At 41.5% G+C, this 23,555-nt stretch overlaps 1 protein-coding gene across 2 annotated transcripts; it reads left to right on the forward strand.

Annotated features, from left to right (window-relative positions):
* The first annotated feature begins 477 nt into the window (after nt 1-477).
* Nucleotides 478-23,393, forward strand: LOC138622954 (uncharacterized). Of its 2 annotated transcripts, XM_069702146.1 has the most exons (11): nt 478-644; nt 1,144-1,306; nt 1,480-1,551; nt 1,634-1,710; nt 2,316-2,416; nt 4,685-4,801; nt 6,722-6,796; nt 18,589-18,727; nt 22,684-22,766; nt 22,918-23,014; nt 23,125-23,393. In XM_069702146.1, exons 1-11 carry the CDS (start codon nt 585-587, stop codon nt 23,290-23,292), a joined length of 1,152 nt encoding a protein of 383 aa, XP_069558247.1. In that variant the 5' UTR covers nt 478-584; the 3' UTR covers nt 23,293-23,393. The 2 variants fall into 2 exon arrangements, with proteins under 2 accessions (XP_069558247.1, XP_069558248.1); XM_069702147.1 differs by lacking the exons at nt 22,684-22,766; nt 22,918-23,014; nt 23,125-23,393 and adding an exon at nt 19,752-21,339.
* The last annotated feature ends 162 nt before the right edge of the window (nt 23,394-23,555 follow it).

The raw sequence follows: 23,555 nt of genomic DNA on the forward strand, positions 1-23,555 counted from the left end.
CATTTCACAGGGATTAATATTTAAACAAAGTCTTATTAAAGGGCTTGTAATGTTAATCCTCCTGCCTTTGCTGGTGTGTGCAACATTTAATGATGTGCAATACTGGATGGGCTTGTGGGATACAGGGACCCCTGCAGGCCAGTAGTTTTACTGCTGCAATTCTATGAGAGATTCTGTAGGTCTGCATGTAAAAACAAACAACACCCCCTTCTCCCCCCACCCCACCCCCAAGAATACACACAAAAACGCCAAAACAAAAATCACAAATTTCATTTGGAAAAGCAATAATAATAACAACAATAATACTAACAATAACAACAATAATAACAATAATAGCCAATAAGATTATTCCTGTATTTTTAGATACAGAAATTCAAATTAAAGCCTTGACCAACAAATTGGAAATTGCACACAGCAGAATGAGCTGTGGTCGGATGTTAAAACGCGATCAGAGAAAGTTTGTTCCTCGTCGGTGTCCGTACATCCAGGAAGTCAAGAAGTTGCCACAACAATTTAATTCATTCGATTACAATTTATGTTGGAATTATTGACGTTACAACAGTTGTTATTTACTTCATTTTAAAATGCGTAGAAGACCCGAAGCTCAACCTTCAAGCAATGAAGCTGGTAATGCTGATAAAAAGGTAAACAAGCGGTAACAGTGGTAGCTGCTGGGCGCTCCACGTGCTCTGTTAGCTCTGTTTGATCCGACAGCTGTTCAGTCTTCATTCAGGTCACATCATGTTGTCAAAGTAGGTCCACTGCAAGCCTTTCCATGCTGTTGTACTGATTCTCACACGACTTAAGGCTTTCCTTCGTTTCGCCCCGAGACAATGAAATGATAGTATTTCCGTGCGGGTTCCTTTATTTGAGGGAGGGTTTGGGTCTTTCACTGAAACAGCCTCGTATGACCAACTTGAGTGCTCCCAATTATCTTTCAGGGTTTTCGATAGCTGGCAGATATTATTGCATTATTGTTTTTCAGGGCAGGAACTTACCACCGAAATTATGAAGGCATTAATAAAGTATATACCTACCGACCTACCTAAATGCAATGTTTGTAAACATGCTTTCAATTGAAGTGTTTAAATTCAGGCAGGTTAACGTGTACATTTTTTTTTTTTTTTTTTTTACATAAACTAGGAGCCGGATCAAAGACAGCACAGTCGGTCTGAAGCTAAAAGCCGAGTGCATTACGGTTCTGTGCTCATAAACATTGGGAAGTGTTTACTTTTTATTATCATCATCCCTCCGTTCCTCAACTACGCATCGCTGCAGAGAGAAGGACAGATGCTTCTGCCAAAAGGTTCTTTTAAATCTAATGCAGTCATTTGTTTCTGTCAGTTTCATTTCACATTATGTATGTATTCAACGTGTTATTTATACAGCCCCTGTTTTTCAGCAGGTTGATGAAGTGGTCAAAGCCAAATGAGATGTGCAGCCTAATCTTTTTTTTTTTTTTTTTCTGTTTTCATCCAGATGGACAGATTATTGATGTCGGTTTGGGTCAAAAGATGCATCTTTTGTGTAAAGGACGAGGAAACCCAGTCGGTAATGAAGAGTCTTCTTTTTCTGGCACATGTTTCTGTCTCTGGCTTGTTTGTGTCTTTTCACTCTGCCCGTGTTCCTGTAGTCCTACTGGACGCACCGACTGGAATGTCCTCAGACGTTTGGCTTCATGTCCAAGAGAGTGTTGCTGCACTGACGAAGGTTAGGAATCGACTCGGTTACTGTGCATTGCATTAAATGATTCAAAATTATATGCAGAAATATTATAGCATTTTATTGATATGCTAAAGCAAAGGCACTCGTTGAAACAGAAACGAATGTAACAGAGGAACCATATTAGATACACTGAGGGTAAGTTAGCACTGACATTGACGTCGAAAAGTAAATCTGTGTGGTGAACTTTCTGGAATCAGCTACCACTAATGCGACCATGTTGTTTGTTGTCAGGGTCGTGTAGGGACGGTCCTCGCAGTAGCTCTGCCACATCCTCTCTGCTCAACAAGGACTGAGCACAGCAGAAAGTCGAGGCTGACAGGCTGCCCCATGTTGTTTGTCTGAAGTGTGACCCAAATGAGGTCACAGGCTTGATGGGGATGGGTCCTGATACAAACATCCAGTGTACTGTGTACACCTGTTTCTGTATCCTTTCAGGGCCACTCAGCCATCATGCATTTTTAAAGTGCTTACTTTCACAGGATAGGGAGGGTCTGCATCTGTATTAATAGCTGCTCATGTGTATGTGGAGCATGATGTTACTTACAAAAAAAAACAACCTCTGTGCTGTCCGTGTTTGTCGCACTGCTCAGGTTTGCACCTATGACAGAATGGGGCTGGGCTTCAGCAAGCGGCTGATGCAGAATGAAACCACAGGGACAGAGAAAGTTTGGGGAATGTCAACGACTGGACGGTGAGTAGACTACTTTAACAAGCTCTCACTGTGAGGGGTTGTGACATAAGAAGTGTGTGGTACAGCTTCCTTTAGCCACTCATGCAGTTGTACACCAGCTCCACATTGCAGAGTTACTGTACTATCTCTGTTTGTAATCAACCCTTTTACTGCCAGGATTTACTTTCTGAACGAGTGAGTGGGCTGTGTTTCACCTGCAGGGCCATCTGTCTCGTTTAACTGTTGTTGTTGAGTTTGAAAAATCTACTTGAATACATTTAAAAGAGGATGGAGGCCAAATGCAGTGAAGTGGGTGATGCATGTGATTTAGGGAAGCCAGTGTCTACTTGTCGTGTGACACAGATCTGGTTTGGAGTGTTCGGGTCAGTTTCAGGTCTTTCTGCTATAAGGACAAAATGTTCTGGGACGGTGCCCGGGTCTCGTTTAGGAAAAGATATGGCAAGCCACAGTCCTTTTTTATCATCGACAGAAGCTGATGATGAGTGTCATAGATGACCAAATGTTCATTTAACATCCAAGCTCATTTTATTGTGTTACCGCTGGCAACTGACGATCAGCGGGACAGCATGCGAGTCCTTGTGCATGATCCAAACCTGTAAAATCACTGCTTCATAGCTCTACTAGTGATAAAAAAAACAAAAAAACCCCGCCATGGAATACCTTCAATTGTTGAATCTAAGATAATGTCAGGAAATAGTAAAAAAAAAAAAAATGCCCATCACGTCTTCAGCAGATAGATGTCTTCATATTTCTTCTCATCTCTGACCATCAGTCACAAATAAAGATATTTAGTTTATGAAGATAAAGAACACATCACAACTGTTGCAGGTGAACTTACTGTTGATCGACATAATCAAATGAATCGTTTTTTTCAATTCAAGTGTTTAATACAATTTTCTGATCAACAAAAAACATGATGCAAGACAAGGCAACCATTTTAACTATTCAACTTGGCCCAAACTTCTTCAACTTCCCTGATTGGTTGTCGCAATTAAAGATCCAAAGTGGCAATGGGAGGCAAACACAGGCTTTCTCAGTCAAGTCCAAGTTTTTGTTTGACTATACCTGCTGGCAGGAGACACAGTTCCTTTTACTGTCAGTGGTTTGTGTAACCAGTCTTAAGTTTTTGTTTCTGAACAGGGGAAAAAAAAAAGAAGAATAATCCCACATTCACCATCAATTCTATCAGACTGTATCTGTTGGTAAATGTTACCGTTACACAGAGCCAAGTTTAAACCCCCGTCTGCTGCACAACAATGTAATGACACTCCTGAGATTCTGTTGTGTATTTTTTCTGAGGAAATACCCTCAGGGAGTCGGCGTTTCCTGTTTAAGGTGGCTGTTCAGGAATTCTCGTTAAATTTCCAGCCAGTGACTGATGTGCGTACGGATGTGACTTCTGAGCACACCCCTGGCCCGCCCCGCCCTGCTCCGCCCCGCCCCGCCCCGCCCCACCCCGCACTGCTGTGGGATTGGACTGTAATCTTCCTGTCTCTGACATCCTAGCGCGTTTGCTGAGCCTTAAATCTGCTTAAAGGATGAGCGCGCGTGGTTCGCTGTCGGTCAGCAGTCTAGTTTATCTTGGCATCTGCCCAGAAAGCGCTCGGCCGCCTGTTTGAGATGCGAGCAATCAATTTCCCAGAATTCAATATCTGAAGGAGTTTGATGACTGCCCATCCTTAACCCTGCGAGTCTTGTGAAATCTCTTCATTTCAGTGCGACACCTCGGGTTTGATTTATTAGCACAACAAACCTGGGGCAGCAGATGGCTCTCAGAAAGGAGCTGCTGCACCTCATGTAATGATGATGCTCCCCCTGATGAAAGAAGTTTGCTGCTGATTGTTTTTCGTGTGGTGTTTTGCGGTGGATAGGAGCCAGCAGTCGCTCTCCTCTCTGCTGTCATTTAGGTTTCAGCACTGCTCTTCCTTCTGGTGCCATGTCTGGAAAGTGATTAAATAGGAAACTGAAAATACTGCTGACCTTACTTTTCATTCACTTGTTTAACATTCCTTATTGTAATTTTAAGATGGAACACTTCTCTTTTCCCCCTCTTAGGTCACTTTTGTTTCTTAATAATGACTCTCCAGTGGGTTCTTATAAACCTGTTAATGAGCAGATTAGAGATTAATGAGATTGTTGATGGCCTGTTTTATTCATCTTTCATGTTGGGAGCCTTGGTGCCCCCTCGCTGAATAAATAAACCTCCTGGCCCAGTTTGCAGCGTGTCCTGGTTTTGTGCAGAGACTGATAAGTGGTGTTGTCTTCCAGGATGGTGGATGACCTGCACCGGCTCCTGCAGGCTGCTGGGATCGCCATGCCCTTCATCCTGGTGGGCTCCGAGCTCGGCGCGCTCAACGGCAGGTTCTACGGCCATATTCACGATGTGTAAGTATTGTATAATGGTAGTAAAGTGAGGATTTTACATTAGGATGGATGCTAATGCTTCCAAACATATGTGTATAATGTAATCTATGGTTCTGAAGGAGATTTCTCAAAGGAAATAACCTTGATCAGAGGGAGATTGGGTTGATAGAGATTTAAGTAAGCGGAATAAAATGCAATATTCCATTATGGGATGACAAATATGCTGGCAGGTGGCATATGGTCTGGTCAGAACTGATCAGATTCAGTTGGTTGGTGGGGCTTGGTATTTGTAATGCAGCATAAGTGACACACAGAGCTGTAGCAGACCCCCACACCTCCTTCTCCTATGACATCGCTCTGTTAGCAACCACGACCCACGAGTCGAGGTTTTGACCCCAAAACATATTTAATAAAATACTTTTGTGTGTTGAAGATCAGTCATTACAGATAGGGAAAAGATAGGAAATATTTTTATATCTTTGCATAAAATATATAATATTTGATCTAAGAAATATTTTCAGTATTCAATATACTGAAAAATATATTTTTAACATAGACAGGAAGAGAAAACGGAATGAACTCAGCGATGAGGGCTGGGTGATATGGCCAAACAAGTAAATCTGATTCACAATTTAAATTGATTTTGTTTCACGAACTCAAGACAAAATGTGAAATCATTATTTAAAAAAAAAATTAAAACTATTCATCTTTTCTGGTAACTAGACCTACAGGCCGTGTAAGCAAGAAAGATATAAGAAAAGCACCACGAGTGAGGCTGTTATCCTTTTACTTATTGTTAACATTCTAAACATAGCAGGTCCCACAGATTCACAAAGCACCTGTATTAGTAATCCCAGTGACCTATTTGATCTCAGTGTGTCTTTTGAGGAACATATCATTAATATTGCAAAGACTGCATATTTCCACTTACACAACAGGTTTCGTCCCGTACTCGAAAACGTTTGAATCTTTTGGGAACTATGTTGCACTAGTAAATCTAAAATCTGTGTAGCCACAGGAGCAAAATAAAGTTGCTGACACAATACAAGCTCTGTAATTTGGTCAGCAACAAAAAAACATGTCATGGTCATTAATTAGTTATTTAATTGCTTTTTCTATTGTCAGCAAATCAGACCAAAACCAAAAATGTGTTTGTGTCAGTCTTCCGAAAGCTTCTTTGTAACTGCTAAAAATATAAATGAAGACAAAACATGTCAAGTATTTTCATTAGCAAAACAAAGAAGACACAGATGGACACTGCATGTATTAACAAACATTACTTAAACGGGGCTAAATAAGTGCACAAGTTGGGGACTATTTTTTTTTTTTTTGCTACAGATTAACACACGCTTCACTAACAGGATGATGTGTGTAAATTGACTCAATATAAACTACAGTGCTGCTGGTCATAAAAAAGAAAAAACATGTCATGCTGAAAATGCAAAAAATCTGTAACGTGTCCTTAAGGTGTTTAACAAATCTTTAATACAATTTAAAGATTACTTATCTGAACACTGCTCGAGTGCATATGGTGCTCAGGGCCTCTCAAACTCACACTTTACAAAATATATTTCAGTGTCCACTCCCATCATCCTCCATAACTCAGCCGTGTCAGAGACGAGGTGGTGATTAACGTGACAAGTGGTCTGTACCAGGGATGAAAGATTTAGTATTTAATCAGGCATGATGTTGCTGCTGTTAAGGGAGAAAATTAAGTGGTGGTGAGCGGGTGACACCTTTCCAAATGGAAATATTGCCTCTGGATCTGGTGTACATGTGGTCATCTGTCCGTACGGCAGACAAATCTACGGAAAGACAGACGGGATGACGCCATCCATCTCGCACTCATTACGGCCCAGGCCGGAAGGGTAAAGCGGACGAGGGTATTCAGTGGGTCCTACTTCATCTGCCTGACTGTGTGTGTCCTCTCTTTGTCCTCAGGCAAGTATCAGACCTGGTGCTGATTGATCCCATCCCAGAGGACGTTTTTGAAGAAGACCAGTGGAAGGAGTACTGGTGAGTTTATAGGAGGCTTCAGAGACACACAAAGGACAGAACTGGAGAAAAAGGAAGGGAGGAAGGAGCTGAGGATGAAAAGAAAAAAAGGGGAGAAGATGAGAAGACGTTGAAGAAGCAGAAACTAGGGAGGGATGCCGAAAAGCGGAATGGGAAAGAAGATTGAGAAAAGAGGAGCGTGGAGGACGATAAGGAGCTCTGAAGGGCAGAGAGGAGCAGATAAAAAGTGAGAGGCAGGCAAAAGGAGAAGAACAGAGGAAAATGTATCAAGAAAAAGAGGATTAGGATGAGCAGAAGGCAGGCAGAGGCGCATGTGCATTTCACCAGTCAAGATCCAAACTCTTCTCTTATTGGCTCTTATGGTGGAAACAGTTGATAATCTCTGCTGGGTGGGGCTCATTAGCATGATTAATTGGAGGCCAAAGAAACTCATTAGCTGATCGCACTCTTTTAGCATGAAACAGATGAGGGGAGAGCGAGGGTTGTGGCGGTGGTCGGGACTGACTGACGGAAAATGTAATAACATTGCTTTAATCCTCCAGGCAAGATATATGTCAAGTGGTGGTCATTGTCACAGCATACATCTCATTATGCATTAATTATCATCCATGTGGAAAGGCTTGCTATTAATGATAACTGAGAGAGCCGAGCAGTTGTGTTGGTGGAAGTGTCAGTTCTGCATCACTAACAGCATCTTAGATTGTTTACAAGTGCAGCATGTCATTTGTAATCATGAAAAGGTATTTCTCCGCTAAAGAGATTATAATTAATCAGTTGTATAATTTAGAGAGCCATGCTAAGCTTTGAGATTTTGCTGCGTTGGCTCCAAAATAAACAAATCTCTGGTCTTTTTGTCACTTAGGGCCTGATTTACTAAGTTTCTGTGTAAAATCACGCGCAAACTCCACACCACCCGCAAAAATATGTCCAAGCTGATGTACTACCGACGTTCAGTGAAGAGTCTTTCAAATGTGAGATTTAACACACTTTGTCCATTTTGCGTGTTTCCCTGAATGTATATGCAATATTGGACATTTCTACTTTACAAAATACTGCAAATAATGCAACTGCATACATTTAGCACCCGCAACGATATTTACTAAACCTGAAAGTAGAAACAGGAGAAGTGATTGTTGTGTTTTAGTACGACTGAAAGGAACGTATTAATCAGGTGCGATAATCTGGAGAAACTGCTGCTCTTATTGTGGTGAGAAGGAGACGCAGAGAAACTTAAGAATACGTAGAGAACGTGTTTTCCACCTGTAAACATTTCTGATGCCAGAGGCTTAAATTATTCAGACGTATCGTTTGTCCAACGTTGACATTTCTGAGTTATTGAACAAACTGAATGATGATTTAAAGCCAACAACAAGGAGGAGCCACGAAATACCAAAAAAAACCCAAAACAAACTTCTTCTGACTCAGCATTTTCCTGCCCCTGGGTCGTTCCAGTGTGTATCTGCTTGAATATCCCACCAGTCCTGTTATTCAGGTGTGATGTCACAGGTCCTGAATGTGTCCCGCAGAATTCACAGGTAGCTTCATAAAGTTCACGAGCACTCGCGAGACACTTAATGAAAAGTCAGCTGCTCATCACAGAAAGATCTGAACCTGCTGATCGGTGTTTGTTAGATGATCTCATCCTCTCTTATTTGCCGACGTTTTAATATCGGCCGTTTATTTATTTTTTTCACCTAATATTTTGCCATCTTCTCATAATTTCATCTATTGATCTTTTTGTTGTTCCCACGGCATTGACTTCCTCGCTGATAATCTTCTCTATAGGGTTTTGTTCTTGTTATATTCAGAATTATTCAGTCAGATTTCCTTTTCCTTTTGCGGTCGTTCTGTTAGAAAGGTTGGAATCACTTTAACAAATACCTCATTTTAAATACAGCGATTTGCACCTGATGTGTACAAAGCCGGGTTTCTTTCAGTAGGAGTATCTGTAATTTGAAATTAGTTTTTGCCTGCCGATTAAACAAACATTTTGCAATACAAAAAATGTAAAATCAGTTCGACAAAATAATATATTTTGACACATTATACATGATTAACATCAGCAGGCTGGCATTGTCATTGTTAACATGTTATCCTACCAGCGTTAGCATTTAGCCCGAAGCACAACCGGTAACTTAACCTCCACATCGGTCCTCCCCTTTGTTTTAAACAGGCAATTTACTCTAATATCATAATCAGGTTATCCAGTTTTAAACAGCTGTTTACATTTGTTTTTGACCACTGACACAATTTGTGATTTGAAAAGCTTACCAACTCTCTGAATTTTACACCCTTTGATTTATATAAACAGATCAGTTGGTGCTTGATAAATGATTTTGTTTACAATAGTTAATTGAGCTGACTTTTGAAGCATACATATTGGATTTGTGTGCTGACTTACACAGTAATTAATGCATGCTAGAGTGAGTTAACAGCACAACGTGTATAGAATTGGGCCTAACATTGAGCCCGGAAGAACCCCACAAGTCTTTAATCTTCATTGATTTTGAATAACAATTATTTATCTGAACATATTGGTTCCATATTGATTTTCTAAGCTGCTACTAAATCAAGAGTGTGCAACTGCTTCACTGGTACATCTTTCACATTTTTTGAGTAGTAAGTCCTGGTCATAATATTCCAATTATCGGTGCATAGTTTGTCCAGATCAAAAACTTTATTGCTATTCACATGGTGTATATTTTCAATTTTCAAATCAATGGTAAATGTATGACTATAAAGTTTTGCCCAAGAAGGTATCCATACTTCCCTCCACCAATATTAGCTCAGCTTATATAAGCATGAGTCAAGCCAGATAAGAAATGGATCCCTAAAAATGGCCTAATTTGTACGTGACTCAAAGTGGAGCAGTACCATTTATCAGGGGTATGTGTCCAATTATCCACTGATTAATAGGCATTCATTTCACTGAGTACATGACAGTGCAGCAGCAATCCAATTACTCTGTGGAGAAGTGATGTAGAAATGAAATGAACCAAAGACTTGCATTTAATCGGTAAAAAACTATGTTGTAATCTGCGCTTGAGTTCCCTGTAGGAGTAAAAATAGAGGCAGGAATGGGATATACAATATGAAGATATAAGCATCCCAGTGCCATTGGCCATTCTTCAAGGCGTTTTACCTCCTTATTTTCCTGTTTTTTTTTTTTTTCGCGCCATAAGGTTGCATGTAGGTTTGTATTTCTCACTTAGATATGGGTTTATTAGCATGTCGGGGGTCTTACACTATTTGGTGCACAAGATAAGGGAGCAGGGCTGCACCTGAGCAGGATTGTGGGGAGACCGTGTCAGCTTTGCACTGGGACTGGAGGATTTACACATCAAAGACCAGCTCATTAACAGAGGCTCACTCCAAAAATTTGTTCTGTTACATCCTACAAAATGAATCACTAGCATCTCCTGAGAAGGATTTGTGTATGCGTATCTGTGTGTTGGCGTTTGCTTGTGTGCACTTGTTGTAAGGGGTCAGCTCTCTTCTTTGGGATTTTCCTCTGCAGATGTCGCAGCATGTGTCCCAATTCCTTGCAAGCATAGATAATGCTGCCTGATGAAAAATCAGGCAGTGGGTAGCAGTTGAGATTAGGAGAAGCCCCAACGTACGTCTGGGCAAATTGCATTCCGGATGAGAGTCAGTGGTCGGAGTAGCTCGGCCTTCTCAGTTGTTGTTTCACCAGCATGAGGAGCAGTAAAATCTCTGAATCTTTCCATTTAAAGACAAATAGTCATATTTCCTACATTAAAAATAACTTCACACTCTGTATGTTCAACTTGTTTACATTGTCTCATTGCTGTGACAGTACATGAATAAAAATATGTGGATAGATTAAAATTACATTAGTATATAATTGTGTCTCTAAAGCTGTGGCCAATAATATGCTCTTTTAAGAAGGGAAGCGTCTCACAATCGTTTTCCTTATTGATTAACATTAATGGAGTAGTTTAGACTATAAAATGTCATAAAATGATTAAATATGTTGACCAGTGTTTACTGAAGCCTTGCAATAACTTGATCCCAAAGGTGTTTAATGAAGTTCAGGTCAAGTCAAGTTCTTCCCTCTCAGCCCAGTATCACAGCAAAGTGTTTAATATACCCACCAGTCCACTAGAGGGCAGCGTGTCTTTGTGACGTTTTGATTCGTCTCGGTGTTAAAAGTAGACGCACGACAGGTCATGTGATGGCAACCCTGTATCTTCTGCTGCTGCTCTCCACTGAACGTTCCTCCACTCCTGGGGCGTCCTCGTGGCCTACGTGTCAAGGTGCCAGCCATGAACCGGACATCCCGGGTTCTCATGGATGTTTGTTGCATTCCCCGTCACTCCCCACATTTCCTCTCAAAATATGAAACAGTCTTATTGTGAAGGAGGCATCCGAAAGAAATGAAATGTATTTGTAGTAACTTGTCCTGTTATACTGTACAAATTAATCTAGACAACAATATAGGGACACATTCTGCACTATTGCGAGAGCAGATCACTTTTAAATTGAGGCAGGCGACTTCTTGTACCTCGCATGCTGCCGTGTGGAAAACCTCATGTCGGCACTGGTTGAATGGCTGCAGTCGCCGAGCATGGTGCAACGCAAAACAGCATTAGGAGCCCAAACTATGATAACAATCAGCGTAAACAAATACCATCACCAGTTGTAATAAATGCCACCAAAACAATCACTTAGTAATTCTTTCATCTTGTGTTTGAAAGAAAGATTTGAGAGCATTTCAACACTCGCGCGCGTCTCCTGTCTTTTTGCAGCCGAGTGTGTGCTCGTAGAGTATAAAACTAATTTACCCCATGGGGAATATATTTGCTCAGAGAGCAGAAACAGTGGGGGGTGCTCTCGTCTAATGGGATGGTCCTTACAATTTAATGAATGCTGATTGATTGGCAAACGCTCTGTTTTAATGTACCATCACTGTGTTCAGTGCAACTCAGTCCTCCCGGGAGCCCCACTTGAAAGTCTGCTCATCCCCTCCGTCTGCATCTTGGTTCTTTAAAACGTTAGTCATCGCGCCATCTTTTTTGGTGGTGGTTTGAATAATGAGTTTAAAGCTGACACATAAAGTTTAGGATCTAGTTTTCACATATGGAACTGAATTTTACTTTGACAAGTTTATGTTTGTATTTATATGCATCCTCTCTCGGTGTCTGTGAACGCAAGACGCATGCAAATGTGTGCTGAGGGAGCATGCTAGGTGAAGAGTCTCTCCGTGTGGGTTGAACAGCTGCGTCTGCAGGCCTGGACAGACGCCTGATTGAGTTACGAGTCCCAAAATGAAAATGGCACTTTCTGTCCCGTTCATCTCTCCGCCTGGCATGATATGCTCAGCGGGGCCTCCACACGCGCAGTCAGCATCACATGAACGTTTATACAGGCACATACTGCTAATATGCATATCACACACCGATCCAGCTTGCTGCAGTGTGTCGCAGATAGACATGTTTTGCAGCCCGCTCTGTATGACGGGCAGCGTACGACTGTCACTTTGACTGACGACCGTTCAGAGTCTCACAAACGCAGCATTTGGTGTGATTTATAAGTCAGACAAGGTTTAATATGAGGGACAAGAGGAGTGTTTTCATCCCTGCGCACTGCACTTTGTTAGTGGATGGATTTACAGGTTTAACAGAATCCTCTCCTCTCCTCTCCTCTCCTCTCCTCTTCCTCTTCCTCTTCCTCTCCTCTTCCTCTCCACCTTCCATTCTTTAGATATTTAAACATTTCAATTATAATCGCTTTGCTACAGTAGTTAATTTAATACTTTTAGCAGCATTATGTAATCTCTGAGCTCTCTGTCTCCTCTTCTTTCATTGGTAAACAGTAGCAGCCAGTGATGACATATCCACTCTCCCCCTCAGAGCCCATTTGCTTTCACCGTGAGCTTGTGTTCAATAACCCACTGGAGCAGATCCCTGCTCTAAACCCCTCCAGGGATCCTCAGCTTAGATTGGCAGCAATCACCCGGCCGTGGGCCGATGGAGGGAGGGAGGGAGGGAGGGAAGGAGGTGAGGGAGGGAGAAAGAAAAGAGAAAAACTTGGGACAGCAGAAAGTAAAATGAACTGAGCATGAGGAGAAGCTGCAGCGTGACGATAACATGATACAGGAACTATTGATTGGCTTTAACTTACAAGGATGGAAAACAAATCTTGGCATCCCTGTCAAAGAAGCTGAAATAGGTTTTTGAATCCAGACTACCGGGAATGTAGAAGTATGTATGTTATAGTTCAATATGTTTTATGTGATAATTCGGCTTCCGGGATTTAAGTTAAAGAACACAGATTCTACTTGCATACAGTGTGTGTCTGTCAGGTTTTTCTGGAACAGTGTGATTCATTATGATTCACATTGTGGTTCTTTAATGGCTCCCGGTGTGTCGGCGTCCCTTCTCAGTCCTCTCCTGACTCAGTGCCCCCACCCCCAACCCCCCCAACCACAATGATCCTCCACCCTCATCCTGAGACTCCCAGACGAGTCAGGAATGCCAATTAATTGTAATTAGAACCACTGTAAGCGTAACTATTGCTGTTTCGCTCCACTAATGAAGCAGAGCTGCTGAGGCCCCTGTGTATTTACCCCAGTGTAATCTATAGTATTGATGCAGACAGAGAACACTGGACTGATACCGGTTGTGGTGCAAGAATGACACCTTGTGGTCGTGCTTGATATTACAACTTTTAACTTCCAGTTGTCCTATATTTGAGACAGTTTGGAAGTTCTGTCTATTTCCTCTTTAAAATGACTGTGAATGCTTTCAGAGATTTAATATGCGCCAAGACCCAAAGTTACAGCTACACATATGATTTGTTGGAAATTAAATCTCATTGTCAGACAAATAATAAAGCAGAAATGTTGTAGCCAGTTAGCATACACTTTTCAACTGTCCTACAGTATTCACATAAAATACATAACAATACTAAATATTGATGAGTAATTCATGTCTGATATGGCTGCATACTGTTTGCTTAAGGCCAATGCGCATATAGCTCCTTTGTCATAATTTATTATAATATAATAATATTTTTAAAACATTTTTATTTAGAAAAAAAATCATTGAAATCTGATGGGTTCAGGTTATGGGAACATGCAGTTTGCGGGTTATTAAGTAGTGAGAGCAGGCCTGATAGTGACTGCATGTAGACATCAGTATGGTAGTTTATACTAGATAGCGAGCTAGATAAAAAGATACTTTATTTATACTGTACACAAGAATACAGAATAAAAACAGCAGTGTGAGTGATAGTGTAGAATGGCTGCAGAGCTGTTGAGCATACTAGCGCAGTTATTTAGAGGTTATTTAGTATCAGCTTATTTTACATTGTCAAAAGGAGGATGTCAAATGACACACAAACTGAATAACATCGAGAGTAACGGGGGGCGGGGGGGGGGGGGGGTCCAACCAAGGCAGAACCTTCTGCAATAAGAGGCTAAAAGGTGGCAAGTCAACAATATGAGAGTCATCCAAAAAATGTTTGGTGACACGATGGATCTCCTTCAAACTGGTGGAAATGTGGACTAGTTCACAAGATGGCACCGCGGTTCTGCTGTAAGAGCGAAAATACATAAATAGAAAGAGGGTTTTGCTGTCGTCTGTTATGACCATACTTTATTCAATAACCATTTAAAACGCCTTGAAACCTTTGTACAGTTAATGTAGGTTTGATTTGTGGGCTTTCTTTCGTACACTGAGAGAGAGTTCGAGGCCTCGTCGTGTACCTGTCCTCGTCCATGCGCCCTCCTTTTTGTAATGGAGTCTTTGGAGTAACCGGTCTTCAAGAAATGTTCCTGCGTCGTAATAGTTAGTTGAGCCTCGTGTAATAGTCCGTGTTTAAATGTTCTGTGCTCATTGTAATAGTTGGCAGAAGCTCGTGTAATAGTTCGTGTTTTGTGTGTGAGCAGGCTCTCAGGTAACAGAGGCCCTGCATATGAAATGAGATGGTAATGAGGAGGAGGAGGAGGAGGGGAGCCTTATCACTACAGGGCCAAATTCCGACAGTGAATTGCGCAGTTGTAACAAAAGTAACAGAGCGTCCATTCAGCCTGCACTAATCCAGATGGGAAAGTCAAACAGCAGAAAGTCCATGGCACAAACTCATTTCATCACTTTATTAATTTAGATATTGCCTCCTCGCTCCTGTGGGGAGGAAAAAAAAAAGAGCCCCTCTGAAATGACCAACATCGGTGAGGCGTTTTGCTCTACATGGTTCCCCCACTTCGTCTCCTCCCGTTATCTGTTTAATTCATCCCGCCAATCTTGGCTGTCTTTACCCACTAAATTTCCCTTTGACACGCATGCCTTGCTTCGCATAATCCTCACTCGGGGGCAGAATTAAAAATGGAAAAAAGAGGAGGGAATAGGACAGGTGGCTGGAGAATCCTTGAAATAATGTTCAATGCCAGACCCAGGAATGATTTGACCAGATTCAAACTGGGGGGCTGATAGGGAGAGGGGTTTTTTCCCCCCTTTATTTTTGGAACCACGGGGTAAGAGAAGGGTGACAGGTGGAAAATGTGCAGAGACTGAGAAGTCCCTTAAGAGCCAGGTCGAAGAGTCGGTTCTAAATTGTGGTGCCAGAATGACTTCAGGGGAAAACTGTGGCATGGAAGATGAAAATGTCAAAATGTCACTCTCCGGAGGTCTGATTTGAAAAGTTTTCTCTGTCTACTGAAGACTGAAAATTGGAGCAGTCGACTTGTTTCCTTTCTCCCTCTGCTTGTACCCATTACTGACCTGAAGGGACTGTTTCTCCTACCATGAATATGGCAGATATGTTATCTTTCCACTGCCATTCGTGGCAGATGAACAGCCGTTCTCCGCTGTTTGTATCAGCTTTATCTGACCAATCAGTGCTGACATGCTTTGCCGGAGCAGAGCTTGATATGTCAAGCTACAGTTCTTTTGGTAGCAACATTTCATATCGACAACAGGTGAAATGGGTTATTTTACACATGAAAAGTGCATGTTTATGATGGTGGATTGATATGAACAGTGTAATGCCAGTGAAGCCTGCCTGCTGTAAAATACAGTTTCCTGTGACAAGCACTGCTGACTTGTGCTGTGCCTTATGACTATTAGTCCGTTTTAGAGCTGAAGTGATGAGTCAATAACCCGAATAGCCAATTGAAAAAGAGATGTGACAGCTTTGATAATTGATCAGTTGTCTAAAGCAATTATCAGGCAACAAGAGTCTGCAGCAACTGGCAACCTCCTGTGGCGTCACCCACTTTATGTCCTGCGGTTTTGAAGCCTCGAGTCTGGCGTTTTGGCCGTCGCCATCTTTGTTTGTTTGGAGTCGATCACCTAATTTACACGCCCTGAGGAAGAACGTGGGGGGGATCGGACTGACAACCTGAGGACTCCATGCCCTCTGACTAATACCGGAAACCTGACCGCAAACTCACAAATGTCAGTCAAGCCAGACACGCCCCAAAACATACAACTTTCTTTGAGGTCTAATATCTAATTTAAAGTGGAATTATTTTCAGAAGGCACTTCTGCATTGGCTCCACTTTTCAGACCTGGAGGCTTCGGCCCTTTTATGTACAGTCTATGGTCTAAAGCCATACTGGCAGCTTTGTAAGGATGTTCATTGTAAGGACAGCAATGCTTTCAGTTAAATGCTAACATCAGGAAGGCAAAATGTTCACCATGGCAAAGCCAGCATGCTGACTTTTGTCAAATAATGTTCACCATGTTAGTTTAACATAATGCTATGCTAACATTTGTTAATTAGCACTAAATGCAGAAAAAACACATAAAGTATTAAATAAATCAAAATTAGGATGCAGTAAATACCATTGGGGAACCCTGGTAGCCAAAGTCATTAGGATTCATCTTCTAGGCACCATGAAAGTCTGCATGGAATTCAGACATTTTCTGCCAATTCAATTAGTTGTGTGGATATTTCAGGCTGGAGCAAAAGGTGGATCAGTTTTCAGACAGGCACAACATCAAATAAACACCAAATATTTGCTGGTCCTATTTTCCCAAATGTAAGGATTTGCCCGTTTTATTTGTTTTATATGATTATAATTTGAACATTTGGGGGGTTTTTTTGTGCTGCTTTTTTGACAAAATAAGCAATCTGAAGACGTCACCTTTGGCCTTTTTCACTGTTTTCTGCATCCGTATGTAACGATCTATGAAAAATTTGTAAAATAATCAATGGTTGAAATGCTTAACCTTACGTTTATAGGGCTGTAGTAGCATGTATGGTAGAAATGTAGAATGTAAAAGTGTAATTCACAGTTGTTTATCAGATGCTGAAACTGATGTGTCACAGGGGGTACAGTGCTGTAAGTCGGGCCCAGATCAGGCTAAAACAGGAATGAGTGTCTCCTGATGCATGTGGCACAGATCTACAGTGTGCTGGCTGCATGTAGAGGCAGCCTGCGCGGCGCGGCGATGGCGGCAGCAGGCGCGCGGCACCACTATTGATTGGGCTCCACAGGCTGAGACCAGCCAATTCAGAGCACCAGTGAGCCGAGACCGATTGGGCCTCCTGAGTTACAAAATCCCACAGCTCTTCTTCTCTCTTCTTCCCCAAAAAAAGAGGAGTATTTCTCATTCCCCAGGCAAATGTTTTCCAAGAGAAAGTTTGAGATTTTGGGTTGAAAAAGACTCGAGGAAGGCAAATATTATGTATGCAAGAGTCACTATTTGTGCTTGTCGTAATGGAACCATTCAGAACTATAGCATGCTGTTGAGCAACACAATTTAAGACTAACTTGATAGTTTACAGCTGCCTTATGTTTGAAGACCAGGGTACTCTGGCATTGACGCTCACACTTTACAATCCTCATATTACGACTGTCGCTTGAAAGTTGTTGCTGGTAGTGAACCTACAAAGAATTATCATCGAACTCTGCCGTCTACCAGCGCTTTGGTGCCTTTTAGCATCTCTGAGCAAATTGTTTTGGCTCTATGGCTCATTTATGGCTTTTCGTTGTGCTGGATAGCCCTCTGTGTACGTCCAGAATCTGTTCATCTGCCAGTTTTCACATAAATTTTGAGCCGTGTTTTTGATTGGTTCACTTGTTTGAATTTGCACTGCCTCTCATGTGCCATTCAAATCATTGTGCATTGCACAAAGCAGCCGTACCGAGGCCAGTGGACACGTCTGCAGATAGGATGAATAGATTTTTAAAAATTCAGGAACCAGTGTTAAAACATAATGACCAGAACCCAGAGGTGATATTTCCATCATCACTCAGCATGGAGTCGACCTGAGTGTAGACTCGGTCTGAGGTTCTGGAAACATTTTTCCTTCACTGCAGTCACTTGTGATCTACGTGCTTGTGATTTGTTTCGGTGCATGGTTGGCCTTTAAAATCAAACCATTCCCGTCTGAATCAAGGGTCTGATGAAGAACCTTTATGAGGTTTACACTGCCTAGTTTCTGTTTCTGTTTGAGGACTTTTCAGCCTTATTTAAAACTCAGTTTAAAACAGGTATGAAAAAGCTATAAAATGTAATAAGATACATTACTTTTAATGAAGTAATTGAAATAGTTACAATAATTAGGTAACCTTAAGGAACCTTATCAACTGAAATATATATATATTTTTTTTTACTGTTCTGCTGCTTTATAAAAACATGAGTTTTTATTGTTAAACTGAAGTACGTCTTCTGGTATGTTTTCTTATTTTCTTTTTTTTTATGGACGTGTGTGTGTGTGTGTGTGTGTGTGTGTGTGTGTGTGTGTGTGTGTGTGTGTGTGTGTGTGTGTGTGTGTGTGTGTGTGTGTGTGTGTGTGTGTGTGTGTGTTTGTTCGTTCAGGTATGGAAAGCTGCTGCCGTCGCTCCAAGCCAAGCAGTTTTCAGCAGCTACAGGGCTGAGCCGCATGCTGATTATCCTGGGGGTCATGGAACCGACTATAAAAGGCGAAAATGTCTCCGAGGAGGTCATCCAGCGTCAGGTCAGGCTAATACACACATACACACTACAGTGAAGCATGTCCTCAAGGCTGTGACTGATGGCTCCAAAAATAAAAGAGCAAAAGCTGCAGAAATCTGTCATGCTGAAAATGACACGGCAGGTCAGGAGGGATTTCAAGGTGATTTAGGGATAAATATAACTCGTCATCAGGGAAGAAAGGTGTTTCTATCTATATAAACGTTAAGATGTATGTAGGCTGATGGTTTTGTTTCTCTGCTCTGCCTACTTAAAAACATGAAGGAATGAAGTGAAACTGTATGTTTGAGGCATTTTAGATGATATTCCTCCCATATTTCCTGTGCAGCCACAGGATGGTGCTAGTGCGAGAATAATCACGTCTCCTTCTCAGTAGAGATACGAGTGGGTGATGATTGCAGGAGCGTTTGTCTTCATACTGTCAGAGCCTCTGAATTTGGCACGATATGACACCAGGTGTCATTTTTAAATAAATGAAAATTGAACCGGTTTCCTGGAGCTGACGGGATGATGCAAATGCACTGTATCTTGTGATGGCCGCTATATTGTAAAACTCTCCCTTTTGACAGGTCATACGGTTTGCAAGGAGAAGGCTGTTAATATAGGCTACAAGCTTTTTGCTGTGTATTGCAGATGAGGTTTTTCTGCAGGGGGAGGGGTTTTATTTTGCACCACTCACATCTGCTGTGAATCACACACACAGTTGTGACATTTCTGCCTGTCATGAAGTCCTGTAGTCATTTTTTACATCTTATTGAAAACATCCCTGGCAGAGGAGTAGTAATGGATTCTGATGATGAACAACAACCAATATCTTTAAGAACATGGGGAAATGCTCTCTATACACTGACACCTTATTTTGGCAGAGAAACAAACCTCTGTCCCTAATGCACCTAACCTGAGTGTTCAGAGACTTTCATTTTTTTTTGTTTAAAGAAGCGACTCTTCTTTTAATGGCCCCCTGTGAATGATCTGTGACATTTTTCCAACATCCGCTCAGTGTTAACTTTTTTATTTTTTTTCTGCAGCTGTCTGTATGATGCGATGACGTCTGTTAGGAAATGAATGGGAACAGTTCGTTAAGACGCCTTGTTCTCTGCTGCCAGCCACCCACGATTTGATGGCAGCAGCGATGAGGGACCTATTTCAGCTTTTCAAGTATTACAGTTGTTGCCAAGGAGATAAGGACATCATTGTGCTTGAATTCTCCATGGAGAGAAAAAGGTTTTGTAGACAGGCTAGTGAAGGTTATAATGTACACACACACACACACACACACACACACACACACACACACACACACACACACACACACACACACACACACACACACACACACACACACACACACACACACACACACACAGACTCACAAGCATACCGAACTCAATAGAGCATGCAGTCCATTTCTCAAGGGCATGTTCTGTAACCACCGCTTAATTGAACTGGAGCAGAATTGTTTGCTGCAATGTTAACGGCACCAAAGCTATCTGGTCTCATCACATGTGAGTGAAAGATCCAGTTAAAGGAAAATTCTGCTCAATTTGAGAGTTTGCCTCTTTTCTGCAGTGTAATGCACGTTCTGAGCTTTGAGCTACAAAATCGGAGAGAACAAGAGCGAGATTTTAAGATGTGATATCAGTTTCGGCTCAGAGCTGCTCCACTGGATGAACTGGACACTGCCTTCACTGCATTCAAATTGACTCACTATAGGAATTATTCTAGTTCATTTTCTCATCTTTTACAAAGCGTCTTGCAAATATAAATGTTGAATGGGATGAAGCAGTTAGAGAAGGACATCTTTGTTGGAGTACGTTGAGTTATATCTGGCTGATGTCAGCTTTTTGAAGATCTTGGTTAACTCTTGTGTTTGTCCAGTTTTGGACAACACTGCAGTGGTGGTAGAAAAACAGATAGTGATGCTCTGTTTTTTATGTGTGCATAAAATAGACCCAGGACTGTCAGGACTGTAAGTGGTGATACTGGAGCTGAGTGCAGTTAGGCAAAAGGGTGACATGCTGTGACTGTGGAATAGGTTAATTAACATGGTTGCCAATTGACCAACTAAGTAAGTCTTTAATTGGGATTGCCAGATTAACTATTCATGGGTACGTTAACTTGTAAAAAACATTCTTTGAATATGATTTTCAGCATAAGTGCAGTATTGTGCAAAATATTGAGGCTCTTAAGACGTTTAGATTCTTGTATATCATGCAATCCCATTAGAGAGTCATGTGGTCGGTCCCATATTTATTCTGTATTTGGGCTGACAACAGGCCAAAATATGTAGCCAGAGTCATGAAGAACTATCTTTAAGGAACAAGAAAAACAAGGAACCCTGCAACAAACAATACGGCTCCCGCTGAACCCTGACCTCAAAAACATGGAGTCAGTAAGGTATTACATGGAAACAGAAGATTAAAGACAAGTTAAATCCAAAAAGGAACTGTGGCAACTTCTCCAAGACACATGTAACAACTTACCTGGCAAATACCTGGACAAAGTATGAGCAAGTACACAAAGGAAAAAGGTGGACACTAATAATTGTGTTTTTTTTGTTGTGTTTAGCGCCCTTTGTATCATGTCAACCGCTAAATAATAAAAGTGTTCATGGCATTAAGTTTGAAGTCATCTTCACTTTACTTGTGGAGCCCAAAACATGTGCACAGTACTGTATAGAGGAATCAGCTGCCCTATAGTGTTTGTTATTTTAAGTCTTTGCTTTTTGAAATCATAAACAAGACAGTTCAAACCTAATCTATGGCTGCACCAGGTATGAAACGCTAGAGGGCTTTTAATTTGAAATACGTGCTTTTAATTTGCAATGAATACAGGAAGTATTGACATTCTGCCGGCCAATGGCGTAACTTCATTAGTCAGTCATGCAGCATTCGGCAGACCAATGGTATAACTTTCTCACTGACTTTCTCACTCAGTGACAGACATTTGCGTTTATACAGCCGGCCCCGGTGTCATCACAATCCTTGGTTTGTCTACTGCCGTTTTGAAGCCTCGAGTCTGGCATTTTGTCCGGCGCCATCTTGTATTTTTGGAGGCAGAATTGACCCTGATCTGACTGAGAACCCCAAGGACACTATGCCCGTTCACGTATTCTGGGAACCAGACTACACCCCTGGCATGTCGGTCAAACATGGACGCCTCCCAACATGACCCTCTTTGAAACCTCATGTCTAAATAATTGTGGAAATAGTTTTGGAAGGACCCCCAAAACACACTGATCAGAAGGATTTAGCTCAAGACACCATAAGGACTTGTGCAAAAATTCTATTGTTAATGCTTTTTGATTGGGAGTCTATAGGCGGCAGATGATTTTTGGAGCCAGACCCGACCGGCCCTCAGTGGTAACCTCTACACTGGCTTCCCTTTTCAGACCCAAAGTCTATGCTCATCTTTTTATACTATCTGTTGGCTGGCCCTGCTGTTGCAGACCAGTCAAAAATGATCAGAAGAAACATTAAACAAAGCAAAACGCAGAACATATTTTGTGAACTTTCCTCATATAGCAATATATCACCTTTAACCTGAGTAGAGCTCAGTTTGGCAGTGTTTGGCTGTAATAACGAGACACTTCATTCAGTCTCAGAGGAAAGAAACTGTCAGCTGTGTGATTTGAGGTGAAGAATTAATTGCATTTTATATCCCATTGTCATTTGTATTATGATCTTCAAGTTGAGCTTTCCCTGTAGACATTCTGCCTGTTTGATATAACTGATGAATGTAGATCACAGTGCATGTTTGCATACAACACATTTCACATACCTGAAATGCTTCCCATCATCGTGTGTTTGTATGTTTCATTTGTGTGCCTTGTATTTGACACATGGAAACCTGCATTCATTCTGTTTTCTCATGTTTCTGAAGGGTCATGTAAGTAGTGTCCTGTAAACCTACATTCATCACTCAGTCTCGATTGATTTTCTCCGTCTCCGCTGCCTATAGAAATACCTGCTAAGTAACCCCGCCCACCAAAGCAGTGCTGTGGATGAGCATTACTTTCTGAATGAAAGTGCAGCTCAAGTAAGGTAAGGCAAACATACTGAGAGCTTTTTTTTTTTTTTTTTTTTTTTACCCTTTATGTTCTGGATGCTTTTTCTATTTGCATGTTGAATGTGGAATTCAAAGTAAACATTGAAATATTACTCAGAATTAATATTTTGTTTTTGTTTTCAAAAGGGATATCACAAAGTTTAAGCCCCTGTCCAGCAGGACATCAGTGAGCGTGCTCACTGGGGATTCCTTTGACGAGCAAATGCCAGAACATCTAAACCAAGTGAGTATGTTTCCTGTAGCTGCTTAACTTCATGCTGCAATCATTAGGTCTGGGACAGTGACTGAACAATGCTCTGGTAACATGGTACATCATATTCCCCCCTGCACCAGATGGTAGCTAAGCTTCAAAAGAGGTTTCTGAAGGAATCCTACCCATCAGCCAATCACATTCACATAAAAGGAGCAGACCGGCGAATGATCTACAAGAAGCCATCTGCCATCAGCCAGCACCTGAGGAAGCTAGTCAACCAGCGACAAGCCAGACAGCAGAGCGAGTGACCCGTGGCCAAAATGGAACTACACCCCAGACATGGACAGAAGAATAGTTGAATATTTGAATATGTTTTAGATAGTCAATAAAATGTTATCTTTTTACCGTCTACATGTCTGCTAAGGTTAATCAGGAAGTCAATTTCTGAACATACTTTTGCACAGCTCTGTTCACTGGAAGCTTTTAATTGAAGATAACTGGAGGGTATTCAGTGGGATGACATATTTTCTGTCTTAGATTCATCTTATCTTTCAAGTTGTTATTTCAGGCT

The sequence above is a fragment of the Brachyistius frenatus genome, unplaced genomic scaffold, assembly GCF_029030835.1.
Source record: "Brachyistius frenatus isolate BFR_SWC_R1_liver_20210118 unplaced genomic scaffold, ASM2903083v1 Contig_40, whole genome shotgun sequence".
In the NCBI taxonomy this organism is placed as follows: domain Eukaryota; kingdom Metazoa; phylum Chordata; class Actinopteri; family Embiotocidae; genus Brachyistius; species Brachyistius frenatus.